We start from the raw sequence: 19,719 nt of genomic DNA, 5'->3' as shown, positions 1-19,719 counted from the left end.
CACAGTCTTTATCTTCCCAACTTTTCTCATCAAAATCTAAGTTCTTTGACTCTGAATTCTCTAGCTGTGGATTGAGGAATCAGCCTAAATATGACTCTTACAATTTTGACTTTCAGATACCTTTTCACTGCCATTTTGGTCACGTATATGTAAAAACACAGACCTCCCCAACTCCAGAGGTTAATGCAGCTAGGCTGGCCACATGAGTGGTTGATGATAGCAGTACGCTTTGGGACAAGCTGGAGAACTTCTCTGACTTAGAGAACGTCCCTGGACTTGAGTTCCCTTTTATGGAAAATAAGTGGGTTGGGCATTCTTAATCATAAAGTCTCTTATCAGTCTCATGTGCTATTCAAATGAAAGTAAAAAACCAAGGATGGAGAGACATTCTAGGAAGACTTGACATTGTGCAGTCCTACCCCTTGATTTTACCAACTTTCCCCCTGATCCTGTTGACTTGTATAAATAGACATTGTCATTTCTTACAGTAGTATAGAACAGCATATTCAGAAGGAGTGTGCATGTGTGCTTTGGCTTAAACTTCACAAAGTTCAACTTACAGACTCAGACACCTAAAGTGATGTAGGTTTGCTGCAAGAAATCCTTAGATATCCCTCAGACATTGTCTAAAGCTTTAATAATAAAGTGTCTTCCACATGTACTGTTGTTTTTAGAATAAATGTAAATGCTCTTGTAATTAATGGCATATAGGTATATTTAATAGTATTGATGAGTTAAGGGCAACTTTGAGGAATTGCCTGTTTGTTTAGCAGAAACTACTACAGTTGGATATCTGAGAAGTGTTTTTAACATTAAAAAGAGTTCCTCTTAATCACATTCTGATAAGTACTGCCTTGAAGAAACAAAGGGTTTATAAACAAAAGGTTTAGTTAATCACAGATGACAGGGCTAAAAGAGGTATGCCAGTGGTTGATACAGAATAGTGAATGCTTTGCTTTCTCTGGCCTCTCTTTCTACCTAAGTAATGGTGCTCACCCACATGTTGTGTCTAGTTTGGCAGCCTTGAACAGAAGCTGGCTTTGGCTGAGCGGATTCGAGGCCACGTCCTGTCATTGGCACTGCAGATGTATGGCTGCCGTGTTATCCAGAAAGCTCTTGAGTTTATTCCCTCAGACCAGCAGGTAATTGTAAGTTTCCCCTTTAACTTTTCTCTTGGTGTTTGGTGTTTCTTCATGGTACATGTGGTGAACCTTGTAAATTTGTCAGTCTTTAGTTTTCTCTCAGTTTTTCTTTGGTACTTGTGGCTGCCTTCTGTGCATGGCAAGCATGAATTGTGCAGTGAATTTTGTAAGTTTATAGTGGATCAAGTGTCTTGTTGTTAAAACCAGTGGTTTCAAATACTTTTCCTTTTGACCAGAATTAAGTCTTTAGTAGGTGTGATTTTAAAGGTGGGTTTTTCATTTGGCAACAGGTGAAGAAAGTAAAGTTGTCAATTCCTTATACCCGAACTGACCCCAACAAACAAAACTTTTTCCAATATACCTTCTAGTTTTCTTCACTTACACTGTTTATTGAATGAGCTCTTGCCTAAGGCAGCATCAGGTCTGGCACACTGATCTGGTGCCCACTGCGTGCCAGCTGCCAGCACAGAGATGGCCGAGACTGAGCACTGCCCACAGAGCACATGTGGGGAAGGGTGACGTGAGCGCCTGTGCTCACGCCTTTGAGGGGAGACTTTGTAGGAGGAGAAGTCCAGGCTACAGAGGAGGTAGACAGGAAAAAATGGGACAGAAATCTGAGGTGCTGTGTGCTGTGAGTGGGAGCTGACACAGAAAGCGCATGAAGAGGCTCATGGCCTCAGAGCTGTCATGGAGGAGGTCCAGCCGGCCCCACACAGACCACGGGGCCGGAGAAGCCCAGCCAGCCCCCAGGCAGGTGTGCAGGCCGCACTGTGTCTGCGGGAGGCAGTACCTCGAGCTTTGGGTGTTGCCCATCTGAACCCTCAGCCTTTGGGCTCTGAATTCACCCAGTCCTTCTCGATGGAGGGGGTGACCGTGGTCTGGCAGTGATGAGCCACTTGCCCTCTCTGAGAACAGAGTTCGGTAATGAGACCCTTTACTCTGGACTCAAGTTCTGAGCCAGACGAGGCACCCACCAACCTCCAGTTCAAAACAAAACACCATGCTGGTGTTGGCGATGGCAGTTGAAGGCTGGGGAGTCCAGAGTCCTTAAGCTGTGAGACTCAGATGGGGCTGTCAAGATGCTGGTGAGGGCGGAGGAAATGTAGGGGACACACAGCAGGTTGGGAGTTCATTCCACTCAGTGCCCAGCACAGGAGGTACAGCGGGAAGAGGAGGATGTTGTGTGTAAGTGATTAGAAGCAGGGGTGAGGCTACTAGTTTGTTTTCTCCTAATGTTCAGATCGTTATCAGTTTTAATTTTCCCTGGGATGTTCCAGGATGAAAATATGATGACTGAATCTTTCCTTGTTAATTTTCTTGTTTCTTTTGAACATGGAACTTTTTCCCCTCTCTTGACCATAATGCCTGCTTACTGAAATCAAGCAGGAAATTTTGATTTCCCAGGTATTTTCCACATCTTTGCCCTCTCCCATGAATATGATACATTGTTTTTTTTTTTTTTAATATTTTACTGTATTTTTTTGTTTGTTTTCTGATCCAGTGGCTACATTGTAGTAGTTTATGTCTCCCTTCTCTTCCCTGTACCCCGCCCCTGCATTGTTCTTTCTACCCTATATATTCCTGAGTATCTTCTCCTGATCTGGTTTCTCTGGGATTCCTGTTCTGGGTCTAAACTACCTTTCCCAGTACAAATAACCTAGTGTTTTCCAGATGTAAGTGTATTTTAGGTGAAATAAATTGATCTCCAGTGGGGTTTTTACCTCTTTGGGCTCAAGAAAATATTCAGGGAAGCCAGTTCCCCTTCATTTTGATTATTAGAACTGGTGCTTTATCTTTATATAAGCATCATCCTCTATTTGTCATTCTCATAATTATGTTTCCATAAGTTACTCTTTTCTGACATTTGATTAGTTTTTTCGGCAAACTGTCCTGAATCTATTGCTTGTTTAGTCCCTGGCAGTGTAGTGTTGAATTTCTTTAATTAGAAAATCTTTTAGTGCTTTTACATGCTTAACGTCTCAAGGATTTAAGACAATTGTATTCGTAAATGTCACCATCTTAAACTGGTTTGCTGTCTCCTCCCATACCATAAATATAGAGTCAGCACTGTGTAGCTAATATATAGAGATTGTATACAGCAAAGAAATTGGGCAGAAAGTACCAGGGCCCAGCTGTTGTGCAGGTATTCAGCGAAGGAGACCTGAGTCAGCGAGTTTCGGGAGGGCATCCAGTAAAAATCCCAGTGGCTCTTTTTTGGTACCCATGTCACCCACACACACATACACACCACATAATGTCTGGTCTTGTCCTGTATTTTTCCCTGACTTTGGATACTTTTCATTAACTGAGAGTACCGTTCCAGCTGATTATGCAGTCAGTCTGGCCTGGTGGAAAGATCATGTTGGAGTCACAGACTAAGGCTAGAGTTCTGATTCAGTCACTGTCTATAGTTTTAACCCTTCTCAGACTCAGTATGTTCATATATTCATATATATGGGTGGAGAAGAGAGTGCAGGGTAATATTTAATTGACCAGTCATTTGCTGACATGATCTGTGTATCGCCACACACAGGAGTCAGATTACTTGGGTTTGAATTGGGGCAAGTCCAGGTCTATGAAATTTAACAAGTCAGCTAATTTTTCTGTGCCTTGATTTCCTCGTCTGTAGTAGTGGCCACTGCAGAGGACTGTCAGGCAGATTCATGAGTCAGATCATGTTAAACACTTAGAGGTCTGCCTAGCTAGAGTTGGCTCTAGATTAACTACTGTCATTTTTAGTGATAGGTACTTTACAGGGTTGTCATGGTGACAAATGGTGAATTGTATGTGATAGTCTCTAATACAGTATAGTTGATTTGATACTGGCTCCTTTCTATTTGAAATTGACTGCATTTTTTTGGAACTCCAAGAGGTCTTTTGCAAGTTAGAGAACTTTTCTTAAGACTGGTTATTGTTACAGGAAATTTGCTATCACATGGAAAAACTCGAGTCCTCATTACAAGGTTGTCTGAGTGCCACAGCTGAGATGTCCCACTTTCATTGTCATGGATTCCCTGCTCCGTGCTTTTGTGTTTGGCAAGGAGAATGTTGACTGTCCAGGTTTTTGCTCTCTGTGATTCTGGTGGTGCTTTCTTTCCTTGTCTCAACTAGAATGAAATGGTTCGGGAACTGGATGGCCACGTCCTCAAGTGTGTGAAAGACCAGAATGGCAATCACGTGGTGCAGAAGTGCATCGAATGTGTGCAGCCCCAGTCTCTGCAGTTTATCATCGATGCATTTAAGGGGCAGGTAAGTGACTTAGTAAAGAAATAAGGGAAACAAGTTGATGGGTATTTCCATTGTGAGCAGAGAACACGATGGGAGTGTTCTCAGGGGCTTTTAGTGTATTTTAGATTGCAGTAAATAGCAGTCCTCTTCAGTGTTACTAGGTACTAGCTCTGTGTACCTCCAGCTCTTCCCTTAATTGTCCATGGATCTTCTCTCCATCATTAAAGCAGATGCCCGATCATGTCAGGATGAGATAGTATCATCAGAGTTGTGAAGTCTTATATTTGAAGAGTAAGTTTTTTCATTTGGTTAAGTACTATTTATCTTGATAGTTAAAAGTTTTTATCATGTTTTAAAATTTAGGTGATTTACAAAACCAGTCTTACAGGTTATGTGTGATTATATATATCTTTAACAAGGTGTGGGACTTCCCTGGTGGTCCAGTGGTGAAGACTCTGCATTTCTAATGCAGGGGTTGACTGAGGCCCTACATGTCTACCTCCCCTCCATCCCTCCCTGTCCCCCCATCTTAAGAAAACACCAAGGTGCTTCTTAATTTTGGGGTGTTGGTTGAGGCAATGATCAGGTTGGTTTGAACTCTGTTAAGTGGCGCCCAACCAGAACTAGCTTCTGATTTTGCCTGTTTATTGTGTATCATAAGAACCAGTGTGCTTTTAGCACCAGCTTCCAAGCAGAGTTGATATTTTGTCATACCACAGCTTTTGTTGTTGTTGTTTTTGAAAAGGAGGGGAGATTGGAAATATCAGGTAAATTTTCAGGTATAGTCATGTGAACTCCTAAAGCCTGTATCGAAATGGGATTTTAGAATAGGTTTTGCAGTTTGCTCAATTACAGCAATGGTTAAGTAGAGTACAGACACTGAAAGTGAAAGTCGTTCAGTCATGTCAGACTCTCTGCGACCCCATGGACTATGCAGTCCATGGAATTCTCCCGGCCAGAATACTGGAGTGGGTAGCCCTTCCCAACCCAAGGATCAGACCCAGGTCTCCCGCGTTGCAGGCGGATTCTTTACTAGCTGAGCCACAAGGGAAGCCCAGACAGTAACTTGGGATTATTTGGGATTTTCTGAGTTAATTTAAAAAAGAGTACCTCTGTTTAAGACCTTTTTTTGTGTGTGCTTGAAATATACAAAAAAGTAAGCGGATTAAGTCACCAAAGCGGGGGGAATATTTTCAAGGTGGAAAATGCCAGTGAATTGATAACCAGCATATATAAAGAACTCTTAAAATCAAAGAGAATAATACAAGTTAATTCAGAAATGGGCTGAAAGCCTGAGTAGACAGAAGAAACATGAAAAAGTAATCCCATTAGTAATCATGAAAATGCAAAATAAGACCACAAATAGTAGATCATTTTCTTTGTTTTTTTTTGGCCATGCCACGTGACATGTGGAATCTTAGTTCCTCAGCCAGGGATCAAAGTCTTGAAGTTCAGCATTCCCGGCGTAGGTATATACCTGATGAAATATTTGGTCATGTATACCATGAGATATGTTTGCTGCTGCTGCTGCTGCTACTAAGACGCTTCAGTCGTGTCTGACCCTGTGCAACCCCACAGATGGCAGCCCACCAGGCTTCCCCGTCCCTGGGATTCTCCAGGCAAGAGCACTGGAGTGGGTTGCCATTTCCTTCTCCAGTGCATGAAAGTGAAAAGTGAAAGTGAAGTCGCTTAGTCGTGTCCAACTCTAGTGACCCCATGGACTGCAGCCCACCAGGCTCCTCCGTCCATGGGATTTTCCAGGCAAGAGTACTGGAGTGGGGTGCCATTGCCCTCTCTGACGAGATATGTTTAGACATGTTTAAAGCAGCATTAGTCTTCTAATAGTAAAAGACTAAATAAGCTAGATGTCTATCAGGAGAGGATCAGGACCACCCCCCCCAAAAAAAATCTTTCTCAACTTTATGCTATACAGATAAACAGAATAAATGATAGAAGCTCATAGTATTATAAGTAAATATTTGAATCACTATGTTGAGTGAAATAAGTTTTAGACTGAGTGTTTACCATTTTTATAAAGCTAAAATTGAGCAGAACAGCAGTGTGTCCGGTGTACAGCTGTGCACATGGAGCTGCGTATAGAGCACCTAGTACTGTGACTGACACTTGGTGAACATCTAAGACCCCATGAATGGTAGCCCACTAGGCTCCTCTGTCCGTGGGATTCTCCAGGCAAGAATACTGGAGTAGGTAGCCATTTCCTTCCAGGGGATCTTCCCAACCCAGGGATCAAACCTGGGTCTCCTGCATGGCAGACACATTCTTTACCGTCTGAGCCACTAGGGAGCGTATTAAGTGTTCTCATCACTACTGTCATTATTCTTGACAATAAATTTGAGGTGCAGATGCTCCAGGTCATTCAGGTAGGAAGGGCAGAGTTGAGACTGGGTCCTCTGAATCTGAAGCCTGTGTGTTCCCCTTGTTCCAGACTCAACAAAAGAGGAATCCATTCTTGCTGGAAAACACCCCAACTCAATTCAGAACATTATCCTGTGGTTATGTGAAAGCATTCAGGCTTTGGTCCAAACCCTTTTTCTGTTTTTAAAGCCATCATTTGACCCTGTGGACTCTTTAACTGTGTTTTCTATGACCTTAATTAATTCTCTGTTCCTTTCTAAAGAAACTTTTTGGGAAGGTCCTTCTTAGTTTTGGGTTTGTATAAATCTATGAATTCTTGGAATGGGTTTAAGAAGTTAGAGTTTATCCTCATTTGAGTTTATCCTCATATCACACCTTATTATTTGCAGAGAGAACTTAAACGCCATACTTAATAATTTGGACTTGTAGTCAGAGTAGGAAATAATATCCTGGCTGTGTCATTTACTGTCTGTAAGTCTTTAGGCACATGATGTAAACTTAGGCACTTTGGTTTTCTCATCTGTATACCAAGAATAATCATGACTGTCTCTCGAGGTCATTGGGAAAATTAATGAAAAAATGTATACAAATAATGCTGAAGTATTGAAAGTGGCGCCTGTTACCTTTGGTTTTCTTGTCTGTGTTGGTCTGCCCTAGGTGTTTGCTTTGTCCACGCATCCTTATGGCTGCCGAGTGATTCAGAGGATCCTGGAGCACTGTCTCCCTGACCAGACACTCCCTATTTTAGAGGAGCTTCACCAGCACACAGAGCAACTTGTACAGGTAGTGGAGTTGCCGGTAGAGTAACTGTGAACACTTGGGGGCTTATGCGTTTTTTCAGCACAGGTTTCTTTTCCAGAAGGGGTTAATGTGTTTAAAATGCCCATTGAAGCTCTGGGAAAGTTTTCATTTATACCAGCCTGGTTCATCTTTTATGAATATGGGTGATGAGTAGAACCCTGCCCTTGGAGTTGAGATCTACCTCTGAGGCATCAAGAGATCTGCCAGGAACTATCAAAAACCAGAGCCCTGTGGTGGATTAAGCTCGCTGCGGCCACTTAGGCAGGCCATGTAGTCTGTCAGTTTCATCTTTTCAAATGAACTAAATGGATTAGTTGATTTCTGTGGTTTTTTAAATTTGTCTTGCTTCGACTAAAATTTTCTCCCATATCATACTGTTTGAACACTTCCTTCATGTAGTATGTTGTCTTAAAGCAATTTTTGGAGTGGTGCTTGTTGCTTGTTTTGCTGAGAGATGTGAGATTATAAATGTATTAATATTCATTGTAGAAAAAATTGAAAGTTCAGAAAGGAGCAGCAGAACACAAGAAATGTTCCATAATCCTGCTGTCCAGAAGCAGACACATTTGGCATAGGCACTTTTTAAAAAAAGTATTCTTTGTATGCACTTAATTTTTTACATCTTACAAATAAATATTTGTGCCTTTGGAATTCCTTGCTCACACACTTACTCTTTAAACACGCCTTTCACTTTAGATGGGTGTCTCCAGTATACGCTTGTGGTGGTATTTAGTTAGGTGATGCCAGTGTTTCCAGTTTTTCTTTGTTACAGACAGGTGCAGAGACCCATTTGTCCATTTGTTAGAGAAAATAGCTCTTTATTTGGAATCCCTGACTAGGACCTTTTGGCATAAATACATATAGAAACATTCCATTGTCTAGTAATGATGTGTTCCTGTTTTGTAATGATAGGGGAAAATTGTCACTACCTGTCCATTTAAAAAATTCCATATGTGTTCTTTAGTATTCAGGTAAGCCATCATGGTGTCAAAGGAAGATCGGTGTTGATTAATGTCAGAATTTAGGTAGCATAGAGCTTGTTTATATAAATTAAAAATTTTCTGTTGTTTTTGAAACAGGATCAGTATGGAAATTACGTAATCCAGCATGTATTGGAGCATGGTCGTCCTGAGGATAAAAGTAAAATTGTAGCAGAAATTCGAGGCAATGTACTTGTGTTGAGTCAGCACAAATTTGCAAGGTATGTGCTTTGAATTACACAGACTGTTTTCCAGAAGAAATGATTAAATAGTATTTCAGGTCTAGAGAAATTGTCATACTGTTTTCTTCTTCTTCTTCTTCTTCTTTTTAATGTTTATTTTCCTTAAAGTAATACATAGCTATTGAGTTCTACTGCAAAGTATGAAACATAAGACGTCTCTTAGTGGGCTCCTTACTTCCCTAGAGTGAGCCACTTTGAAATCTGGGGAATTTGTTTCTAAAGCACATACATTTTGTACTTTGGTAAACTGGGTATTTCATGAATTTACTTTTTTGGAATTGTGAAATGTTCTTTACTTAGTTTCCTCATTGATACTGGAGTTAAAAGGAAGGTAACCATATCTTTGTATAAGGCCTTCATATTCTTCAAAATCTCTTTTCAAGTCTTCATATCATACCAGCCCAATAATTAAATGTATTAGTTATTCCCAGGTTGTGAAAGATGTTTTAGGTAACTTATAAGTAGCAGAGATTGAAGAAGAAATTGATGGCCCTCCAGTGGGTTAATGATCTGCTCTTCTGAGTAGAGTCTGTGTATCTTATCTTACGTATAATATAGTTCTTTGTATTTTTTGGAATATTTTTCTTCTCTTGTTTTTAAAGTAAATTGCAGGGCAGGTGTGACTCCTACAGCCTTGATTTTTAAATTGTTCACTTTTAATTTATGAAATCTTATTACAGCATGGAAAATAGAGACAAAAAATAAAAGCACCCCAGATCCAGTGTCTCAACACCCTGACCACATTAGGATCATCTCCTAGACCTTGTATTGGTGTTTATGGACTTTTGCTAGGATTAGGAAAATAGAAGATAGAACCTCTTAGGTCTCTTTTTGGGGTCACAGTCCTATTTACTGTCTTGTTCAGTGTATTTAATGTCTCACCCTTGTATAGTGTTAAGTATTAGGGTTGTGGTCTGATAATAAGTGAGTAGCTATTTGGGGCCCAACTCTCTCATGTATAACAACTAATAAATTGTTGACAAAATGCCAGAAACTACCTGCAGATATTAGATGGTGACCAGGAACACAGCGATAACCAGAAGTGAGTAGAGGAGGTTGTTGATACTTGAAAGAAGGTTCACTGCATTGGGAAAATTTCCTCCTCCTCCTCCCACACCTCCTTTTTTGGGAAAGTCGGGAGATACATAATTGACAGGTAACATTGTGCAGGTTTTAAGTGTACAACCTGTTGGTTTGATACATTTATATGTTGTAATATTCCTACAATAACTTTAGCTGTTATGTCACATAATTATCATTTTTTGTGTTGAGAACCATTAAAAATCTAGTCTGTTAGTAACTTTGAAATTTATAAAAGGTGTTGTTGACTATAATTAGGAAAGTTTTAGTCTGTAGGCTAAATAGGATAGAAAATCACTGGTGTTCCGAGAAGGCAGTGACAGGGGAGAAATTCTGGAAAGGAAGAGAACCAGGGAGGCCGGGGGAGCCTAAATTTAAACTTTGTACATCTGGTTCACTCCTGAACCAAACTGCACAGGACGAACCCGAGGCAGCCCTGCCAAGGCTGAAAGAATGTAGTGGGGATTTCGTCTGCTGCTTACTGCTTGGGAGAGGTTTGCAGTTTCCCCAAAAAGAGGTTAGGAGAGTAATACTCTTAGGAATATGACAGAACTCAGGGTAACAGTGCATCATTTGTCATGTCTAGATAACAGAAAAATGTGACCTATACTCAAGAAGAAAAAATGAAAATGGAAAAATCCCCGGTGAATATAGTTCCATACCACCCAGATGTTGGAGTTAGCAGAGAAGGGTTATAAAGCATTTTATAAAGTATATAATTTTATAATTATATATAAGTATATAAAACTATTATTTTTAAAATTAAAATTAATAAAAATGTATTAAAATTATGAAAAAGTATAATTGTATAAAGTATAAATTTTATAATTTTATAAATTATACATTTTACAAATTTTATATAAGTAATTAGTATTTTAAAATACTATATTTTAAGGTACTTAAAGTATTATAAAGTATTTATACTCAAAAATGTAAAGCTTCCCTGGTGGCTCAGAGGTTAAAGCATCTGCCTCCAATGTGGGAGACCTGGGTTCGATCCCTGGGTCGGGAAGATCCCCTGGAGAAGGAAGTGGTAAACCACTCCAGTATTCTTGCCTGGAGAATCCCAGGGATGGCGGAGCCTGGTGGGCTGCCGTCTATGGGGTCGCACAGAGTCGGACATGATAAGCGACTTAGCAGCAGCAGCAGAGAATTAGAAGCTTTATTATAGAAAGAATTAACAGGGAAGTTCTAGAGTAGAAAAGTATAACATCTGAAATAAAATTGGTTATATGGCTTTAACAGTAAATTTAACAGTAAATTAAAGATAACAAAAGAGCCAGTAAATTTGAAAATTGAATAGAAACAAACCAATTAAGCAAGTTAGTGACCTTACGACATTTTTGATGGTAACCCAGAATACAAAGTACATTTTCCATCAACTTTGAATGCATAGGCTCGTGCATACACACATAACTGAGGATTGCCCATGATTAATTGACACTGACTACTCTGTTTCATTTAAAAAAAAACAAACAAAAAAAGCTAGTCTCAAATCACTAAGTTGATTTTATCACCCACAATCAATTTAAGAACCACAGTTTCAGAAATACTAGAATAAACTTTAAAGACTAGAACAATATGGAGTGTGTGTTAAGGTGGCAGGGAGGCTTTGGCCAGGTGAGATCCTCATCAGTGAGTGCTCTTGTCAAGTATGATAGCCGACCCTGAGTACCTTCTTGAAAGACATGTTACTGTCAAGGAGTCAGTCTTCCACCCAGAAGAATGAGTGTCCTGTTGCCAGCCTAGCTTAGTAGAAAATTCTGTTCTAAATCTGACCACTCTGGTCTTGGGTGGATGAAGGGACAACTCAGCCTGGCAGTTCTAAAAAGTGATGATTCTTTGCTTGAACATTTGGACATCGTGACTGGCTTAGTAATGTCCTAACTCCCTTTTCTGCTAAGGGAGAAGCCAGTGTCTATTAGGAGATTCACTTTCACACGCCACAGCTTCAGCTCATGCTAGAATTGCAGAGTGCTGTGGGAGGAACGTGAGGGGAAAAGTTTTCGCATACTGCTGCTGTATCAGAAGGGAGAGGCTGTTTGTGGTCTTAAACGTGATTATCAGATTTGATTTACTCTGTCTTAAGAAGAAAGATTGAAGAAATGTCTGGTAGGATGGTAGTAGTTCTTGAACATTTTAGCTTGAGAATTTTGTTTGCTAAATAAAAGCACGTACGTAATAAAGGCTCAGTATGCTAAACCAGATAACATGGCGAGGGTCCTTTCAGAGTGATGTGGAACCAGCACCCTCTCTTTTGATTTAAAAATCAAAAGTAAGGAGTTGGTGTAGGGACCTGGAGTAGGGACTTGGTGGTGGTTATTTGTGATGACTGTTCGATTATATAGGGCTGGCCTTTGAAAGAAGGAGTGAGACGCTATCTCTTGCCTTCTGGTGTTCCTAGAATAGGTGTAGACATCCTTTTTTCAGCTGCTGAAGGCAAAATTAAGACAAATGGGTGAAATTTCAGGGAAGCACATTTTATTTTAGTATATAAAGAATGTTTAAGAGAACCATTCACTCGCATGGTCAGTTGCCCCAGAACTGCTTCCAAATCATTGGAAATTCTCATGCAGAGGCTAAATGGGCATCTTTCAGAATGGTCAGAAAAGAGCTTTCTGCATTAGCTAGATTTGAAAGTTCCTTTTCTACTTGAGTGTTCTGTGATCCAGAGCAGCTCTTCCCCCAGTCATGAAATCGTTGCAGAGTGTTCAGCCGCCCACTTACCAAATGTTCTCTCTGCCAAGTATTGGCTCCAGTAATACAAATACAAAGAATAAGTATTGTTCTTGTTCTTAGACATCACACAACTTCCTCATACCCATGGAGGCACAGAAGCAGAGTACTGCTGACGTACACAAGCAGACATTCATGAGTAACCAGTCACTCCTGGGTGAGGAGCGCCCTTTAGCATGGCTGGATGTGATTTAATCAGCCTCTGCAGTCAGTCCCTCTGGATTGTAGAGGAACTCTGATTTAAAGTAACCGCATTTCTTTTTTTTTCCTTTCCGAGGTTGAGACATCTGTGAAGTGTTTAGAAATGCCAACACACCTGGGGGTCCTTCTTGTTCTTAAGAGACAGTGTGAAGTAGTTGACTGACGACTGTGGTTTCTCCTTGTGTCTGCCTTCACTCAGCAAGTCTGTAGGGCCTCTCTTAAGTGCCCAGCTCTGTGCGTGGCACTAGGGATCTAGATGTGAGAGAAACTTGTTCTTGGCCCCATTAAGCTCACAGAGGTGAGGAGAGAATTGATAGATGTTGATGCCTGTTGAAATTATGTTCATTACCCATTTTCAGTTCATAACCAGTTGTATTAACCTTTACTTACCTGGGTTTACCCTCCCCTGTTAGATGGTTGGGTCTGGTACCCTCCATGACCTGTGCTTGGCCATTGTTGACGTTGGAGATCACAGATGGCAAAGATAGGGTCTCATAGAGCCAAACAGATGAGGAATTAATCTTCCAAGAAGCCTCATTTGCTGCTGACCTTGAGGTCAGAGCCCAGGCCAAACAAGCACAGCCCAGCGAGGTCCCTCTAAGGTTTGGCCCTGGATTTGTCTCCTTACAGCAATGTTGTGGAGAAGTGTGTCACTCACGCCTCCCGTACAGAGCGCGCTGTGCTTATTGACGAGGTGTGCACCATGAACGATGGTCCCCACAGTGCCTTATACACCATGATGAAGGACCAGTATGCCAACTACGTGGTCCAGAAGATGATCGATGTGGCAGAGCCAGCCCAGAGGAAGATCGTCATGCACAAGGTAGGCCAGTCTGTGCAAGTCTTAATCAGAGAGGAGGAGCCGGCCCTCGCGTCTTCTCAGTTCTGCAATACAGGAGGGTGGGCATCTTGCTTCTTCTTGCACAGTTTCTCACTGGATTGTGACTTCTTTTTCCTTTTATCTGGAGTGGCCGCTGTCCTTGTGTTTGCTGCCCCTCCATCAGTAACTCAATTGGTGTGAATGTTAAAGTCAGTCTTTGTGGGGAGTCCCCTCCCGGTCTTCAGGCCATGCTTCTACCTGATGGCTCCCAGGAGACCAGCTTCTCAGTCTAGCAGATCAGCCTCCTTACCTTATTTCCTTTCCTCCCTCTCATCGATTCCACCACCGTTACTGAACAAGCTCCTGCCTAAGGCAGCACCTGGTCTGGCACACTGATCTGGTGCCCACTGTGTGCCAGTCGCCAGCACAGAGATGGCCGAGACTGAGCACTGCCCACAGAGCACATGTGGGGAAGGGTGACGTGAGCGCCTGTGCTCACGCCTTTGAGGGGAGACTTTGTAGGAGGAGAAGTCCAGGCTACAGAGGAGGTAGACAGGAAAAAATGGGACAGAAATCTGAGGTGCTGTGTGCTGTGAGTGGGAGCTGACACAGAAAGCGCATGAAGAGGCTCATGGCCTCAGAGCTGTCATGGAGGAGGTCCAGCCGGCCCCACATAGACCACGGGGCCGGAGAAGCCCAGCCAGCCCCCAGGCAGGTGTGCAGGCCACACTGTGTCTGCGGGAGGCAGTACCTCGAGCTTTGGGTGTTGCCCATCTGAACCCTCAGCCTTTGGGCTCTGAATTCACCCAGTCCTTCTCGATGGAGGGGGTGACCGTGGTCTGGCAGTGATGAGCCACTTGCCCTCTCTGAGAACAGAGTTCGGTAATGAGACCCTTTACTCTGGACTCAAGTTCTGAGCCAGACGAGGCACCCACCAACCTCCAGTTCAAAACAAAACACCATGCTGGTGTTGGCGATGGCAGTTGAAGGCTGGGGAGTCCAGAGTCCTTAAGCTGTGAGACTCAGATGGGGCTGTCAAGATGCTGGTGAGGGCGGAGGGAATGTAGGAGACACAGCAGGTTGGGAGTTCATCCATTTACCAGATACTTACAAGCACACGTGCTCCTTTCACCAGGGCACTGTGTTGGTGGGCCCAGCAGTGTTGTGGACAGTTACACTGCTGCTGGAAACACTGGGGAGGGCTGGGAGAATGTGCAGGAGTGCCTCTTCTGATGTGGGGGTACAGAGAATGCTCCCTATGAGAGCGATATTTGAAAAAAGCCCTGAATCTTTCCAGGTGGAGGGAACCTAGTGTGTGCAGGCTTGGAAGCAGGAAACAAGGTGGTGTATTTAAATGGAGAAGTACAGCAAGTTCAGTGGGACAGGGCTGTGGTGCCATAATCACATTTACATTTCAAATAATGGTCCTGGCCAATGAGTACCTTGGAGGAAAGGAGGGAGTTGAGGGCTGGACAGGGGATTGTTGAAATAATTAAGCCAAGAGGGGAGTGGCGGTTTTGAGATTCAAGAGAAGTGGACAGAATGGGGCTTCGCCGCTGGTTTGATTGAGGGAGTTGAGAGAGGAGGGGGAGTCCTAAGAATCTGAAAAGCCTGAGACTTCTGCTCTTTCACAGCTAGGCATAGCATTTTAGGAAGACGGAGCATTGACAGGGACCAGGCTGCTTTCCATTTGCCTTTAAATCAAGTGGAAGATGGAGTTCAGCAGTGTTGTATATGCACATTGTGGTGTTTGTCTAGAAGAGGACAGATGTAAAGGTTAAGTGGCCAGACTCATCAGTGAGCCAGTCCTGGGGACAGACAGGTGAAGGAACTGAAGGCAGCTTTTGGAGAGCTGCCAAAAGCAAGGGGTCTGGGGCCTTGAGTACTAAGGACCAAAGTGTCAGCTCTGTATGTAGTCATGATTGCAACCCAAATGGAAGTGTGGTGTCCTTTCTGCAAGTGAGTTTATTTAGGAAGGTTAGGCAAATGGTCTGGGTGCCACAGCTCAGAGTTCGAGCCAAGGACTGTGCCCAGTTTCCCAGGCTGGCTCATAGGTGAGAGTGTAAAGCTAATATGGGTCTGTGTCCTGTGTGGGTCACAGAAGTGGTTTCTGGAGCCACCTGACCCTTCCTTGCTTTGAGGGCACAACTAAACAGACAAAACCATCTGCATGGAACATTCAGGCTTGAGAATGTCCATCTTCCCCGGCATGTTGTCTTGTGTTGAGTAAGTAACTGGGGAGCTGTGATGGGGAAGCAGGTCAGTGTTGTGGGTCTTCACTGTCTTTGTCGCATGTTGGTGGTTCCACAAATGATTCTGAACGCAGTGTGTTGTAGCTGAGGTATGCAGAAGGGTCTGTGAGGTCACCAGCAAGAGAGGTGGTTCCAGAGAGCAAGCACCTCCCGAGTTGTGTGGGATGCACAGGACTTGCGGGTGTGGGTCTGCCCCAGGGTAGGGGGCGCGGGCGGCGGGGAACAGAAGAGATGCTTGTAGGGCTAAGGTGAAGGGTGAGGTTGGAGCAGAGCTGTGAGGGGAGCAGCCAGACAGTGGGTGGCTGTTGGACTTTAGATGAGTGACTTCACCACTGTGCCTCCATGTCTTCATCATTGAAACGAGGATAATCACACCTCTCTTACGAGGCTTCAAAATGGACGGTTCTTGGCTCATGTTTATTGTTTTTATTGTTATCATTAGTAGCTTTCTGTGATTCGCTGTGAACTGGAGAGCAGGGTCAGGTGATGAGGGCAAGGGTTCGTGGTCCCCAGAAAGCAGCCCCTGCTGCTCAGGAGAGCCGTGGGGCTGAGAGGCTCCCTCAGGGCCTGCTGTCCGCTGATGGATGGTGTGGTCGTGTCACGGGATGCGCAGTCTCCACACGCTGTCCTGGAAGTGGTCTGTAGTTGTCCGACCTCCAGAGCCCTCACATCCTGCATCAGCCCTCAGGACAGGAGCCGCTCTCCTCATCTGCTGGGTCAGTGTAGCTCGTGAATTCAGGTGCTCAGGCTGAGCTAGTGAAAGATGTTGCTTGTGGGGTATGTGTACCTGTGGGCACCTCATGGTGTCCAGGAGCAAGTTACCCTGGAGCCCCCCGAGCCTGTCCCAGGCCAGAGTAACACAGACTGTGCTTTCTCTGCAGATCCGGCCCCACATCGCGACTCTTCGCAAGTATACTTATGGCAAGCACATCCTGGCCAAGCTGGAGAAATACTACATGAAGAATGGCGTTGACTTAGGGCCCATCTGCGGCCCCCCTAATGGTATTATCTGAGGCAGTGTCACCCCGTGCCCTCATTCCCACTGACCTCACTGGCCCACTGGTGAATCCAACCAGCAACCAGAAATGTTCCAGTGTAGAATCCAAAAATGGGTAAATGGTTGCTCCAGGATTACCCTCTCCTCCCAAAAAAAGGAATCAAATCCACAAGTGGAAAAGCCTTTGTAAATTTGTTTAATTTTATTACACATAACATGTACTAATTATTTTTTTTAATTGACTAATTGCCCTGCTGTTTTACTGGTGTATAGGACACTTGTACATAGGTAACCAGTGTACACGGGAGGCCACGCATTTTGTTCAGTGTTGTATCTATATTCCACGTGTGCAAACTTCCAGGGTTGTTGGTTTAACAAAAAAGTTAAAAAAAAAAAAAAGAAAAAAGGTTTTTAACTCATTTGCCTCACTGGCAAGTTTTGAAAATAGCTCTTCCCCACGTCCTCATTTTAGTAAAAAAGAAAAACAAACAAAAAAAAACCCTGAGAAGTCTGAATTTTAGTTAAATGACCCCAAACTGGCATTTAACAATGTTTATAAAAATATATATATATAAATATATATATATAATGAAAATCATTTCAGAGTTGCAAAAGCCTCAGTTTATGACATTAAGTTTATGAAACTTCTGAAAATTGCCTTTTTTGGAGACTATTATGCTGAAGAAAATAGTGTAGTCCGTTTTGTGAGGAGGAGATGTGAGCACCCAGAATGTCTTTCAAGGCCGGGCGGGTATGATTGTTTACTGCCTACTGGATTTTTTTCTGTTAACATTGAAAGGCAAAAATCTGATTATTTAGCATGAGAAAAAAAAAAATCCAACTCTGCTTTTGGTCTTGCTTCTATAAATATATAGTGTATACTTGGTGTAGACTTTGCATATATACAAATTTGTAGTATTTTCTTGTTTTGATGTCTAATCTGTATCTATAATGTACCCTAGTAGTCGAACATACTTTTGATTGTACAATTGTACATTTGTATACCTGTAATGTAAATGTGGAGAAGTTTGAATCAACATAAACACGTTTTTGGTAAGAAAAGAAAATTAGCCAGCCCTGTGCATTCAGTGTATATTCACACCTTTTATGGTCGTAGCATATAGTGTTGTATATTGTAAATTGTAATTTCAACCAGAAGTAAATTTTTTTTTTCTTTTGAAGGAATAAATGTTCTTTATACAGCCTAGTTAACTTTTAAAAAGAAAAAAAAAATAGCTTGGTTTTATTTGTCACCTAGTCAGATAGTAGCGAGATCCTTTCTAAATGTTATTCAAGATGATTCAGTTCACACTAGTGGTTTTTTTTTTTTAATCCTAAAAAAGTAATGTTTTGCTTATTTTGTGACAGTCAAAAGGACGTGCAAAGTTCAACCCCGCCCTAACTTTCCTTAAAATCAGAGCCCCTCTCACCTTGTAAAGTGTGAATTGCCCTTCCTTTTTGTACAGAAGATGAACTGTATTTTGCATTTTGTCTACTTGTAAGTGAATGTAACATACTGTCAATTTTCCTTGTTTGAATATAGAATTGTAACACTACACGGTGTACATTTCCAGAGCCTTGTGTATATTTCCAATGAACTTTTTTGCAAGCACACTTGTAACCATATGTGTATAATTAACAAACCTGTGTATGCTTATGCCTGGGCAACTATTTTTTGTAACTCTTGTGTAGATTGTCTCTAAACAATGTGTGATCTTTATTTTGAAAAATACAGAACTTTGGAATCTGAGTTTGTGCTTTATTACTATTATTATTTTTTCCAATATAGTGCCCCAGAGCAGATAACCCTTTTCTTGTTTGTGTCTCTTTCTTTCTGTTTTGTTTTTGTCTTGTGAGAGGGTTTATTAAAGACATCCCACATGGCGTCGCGATGTCCAACTTCTTTTGAAAAATCAGAAAATTCACCTTCTTGGGTGCCCATGACAGGGAGCATCCTCAAAAGGCCTGACCCCACTCTCCACCTGGTTCTCTTCATTTGCACTCTCTGGGCTCTGCACCTGTTGCGAGCCCAAAGGGCCTGTATTAGAACCCAACAGATTATAAATGTCTCCTGGCTAAGCTAAGTGTCTCCTCCTCATTTTCTGAGGCAGGGCGGTAGGGAAAGCCTTCCTGCCCTGAGGTCCCCTTTCCTTTCCCCTGGCTGGGCTGCTCCTGTCTGCACCCCGCCCTTCTGTGTCCTCACACCAAGGTTGGCCCAGGCTGGCCTGCTGTCCCTAGCTCACTCTTCATAGCATCACACTGGGGACCTCTTCCAGCAGTGAGTTCAGGAGACTCTAGCTAACTGAAATACCTGCCGTGTGTGCCTGAAGATGCCCCTTTTCCCTTCTTTACCATCTTTGCTCCAGGAGCAGCTTTGGCAGAAAACCACCACTGAAACTTGGTTGGCAACGACAGGATGGGCTCAGCCAGGGGCGCTGGAAGTGGAGCCTCAGGGTAGATGGAAAAGGGACTTCCCAGGGTCCCCCCTCCAAGGGTGAGGGACGGTCACTAGCAGCCCCTGTGGTCTGAGAAGAAACAGAGGGGAAAGGAGCTGAGCCAGTGGAGGGTTCAAGTCCAGAACCTGATTTTGCCTTGGCAGCTGTAATGGAGTCCTTCCCGAACCCTCTTCCGAGGCCATAAGAGATAGCATGCTGGGGTGTGTGCGACTCTGAGTAGCGTGGCTCTGCAATCAGACCAGGGTTCAAATGTGGCTCCCTAACCCTAACCTGATCTTTTTAAGTATTTGTATATTTATTTGGTTGTGTCGGGTCTTAGTTGCGGCACGCAGAAGCTTTTGTTGGGGCACGTAGACTTGTCTAGTTGCAGCACAAGGAGTCAGTCGTTGAGGTGTGCGGGCTTAGTTG

The 19,719-nt window shown here is 42.8% G+C and overlaps 1 protein-coding gene and 2 non-coding genes across 52 annotated transcripts in view; all 3 read left to right on the top strand.

The window, feature by feature from the left end:
* Positions 1 to 18,605, top strand: part of PUM1 (pumilio RNA binding family member 1) — a 125,940-nt gene extending 107,335 nt beyond the window's left edge. For 26 of the 50 annotated variants that reach the window (XM_086333156.1, XM_086333084.1, XM_086333147.1 and 23 more), the window contains 6 exons: positions 1,014 to 1,148; positions 4,254 to 4,391; positions 7,404 to 7,529; positions 8,627 to 8,748; positions 13,417 to 13,609; positions 16,740 to 18,605. In XM_086333156.1, coding sequence (XP_086189282.1) covers positions 1,014 to 1,148; positions 4,254 to 4,391; positions 7,404 to 7,529; positions 8,627 to 8,748; positions 13,417 to 13,609; positions 16,740 to 16,871 — 846 coding nt within the window. In that variant the 3' untranslated portion in view covers positions 16,872 to 18,605. The remainder of the gene's footprint in view (positions 1 to 1,013; positions 1,149 to 4,253; positions 4,392 to 7,403; positions 7,530 to 8,626; positions 8,749 to 13,416; positions 13,610 to 16,739) is intronic. The other 24 variants (XM_086333176.1, XM_086333095.1, XM_086333165.1 and 21 more) reach the window with 1 other exon arrangement.
* On the top strand, positions 2,020 to 2,104 carry LOC147377564 (small nucleolar RNA SNORD103/SNORD85). Its single transcript, XR_015153872.1, has one exon. It is a non-coding gene; the product is annotated as a small nucleolar RNA SNORD103/SNORD85 (small nucleolar RNA).
* On the top strand, positions 14,445 to 14,529 carry LOC147377563 (small nucleolar RNA SNORD103/SNORD85). Its single transcript, XR_015153871.1, has one exon. It is a non-coding gene; the product is annotated as a small nucleolar RNA SNORD103/SNORD85 (small nucleolar RNA).
* Positions 18,606 to 19,719: the final 1,114 nt, after the last annotated feature.

Source organism: Bos grunniens, chromosome 2 (genome assembly GCF_055505025.1).
Source record: "Bos grunniens cultivar Pamir isolate PY7600 chromosome 2, Bosgru_T2T1.0, whole genome shotgun sequence".
In the NCBI taxonomy this organism is placed as follows: domain Eukaryota; kingdom Metazoa; phylum Chordata; class Mammalia; order Artiodactyla; family Bovidae; genus Bos; species Bos grunniens.
This window is presented reverse-complemented; position numbering and strand designations above follow the sequence as displayed.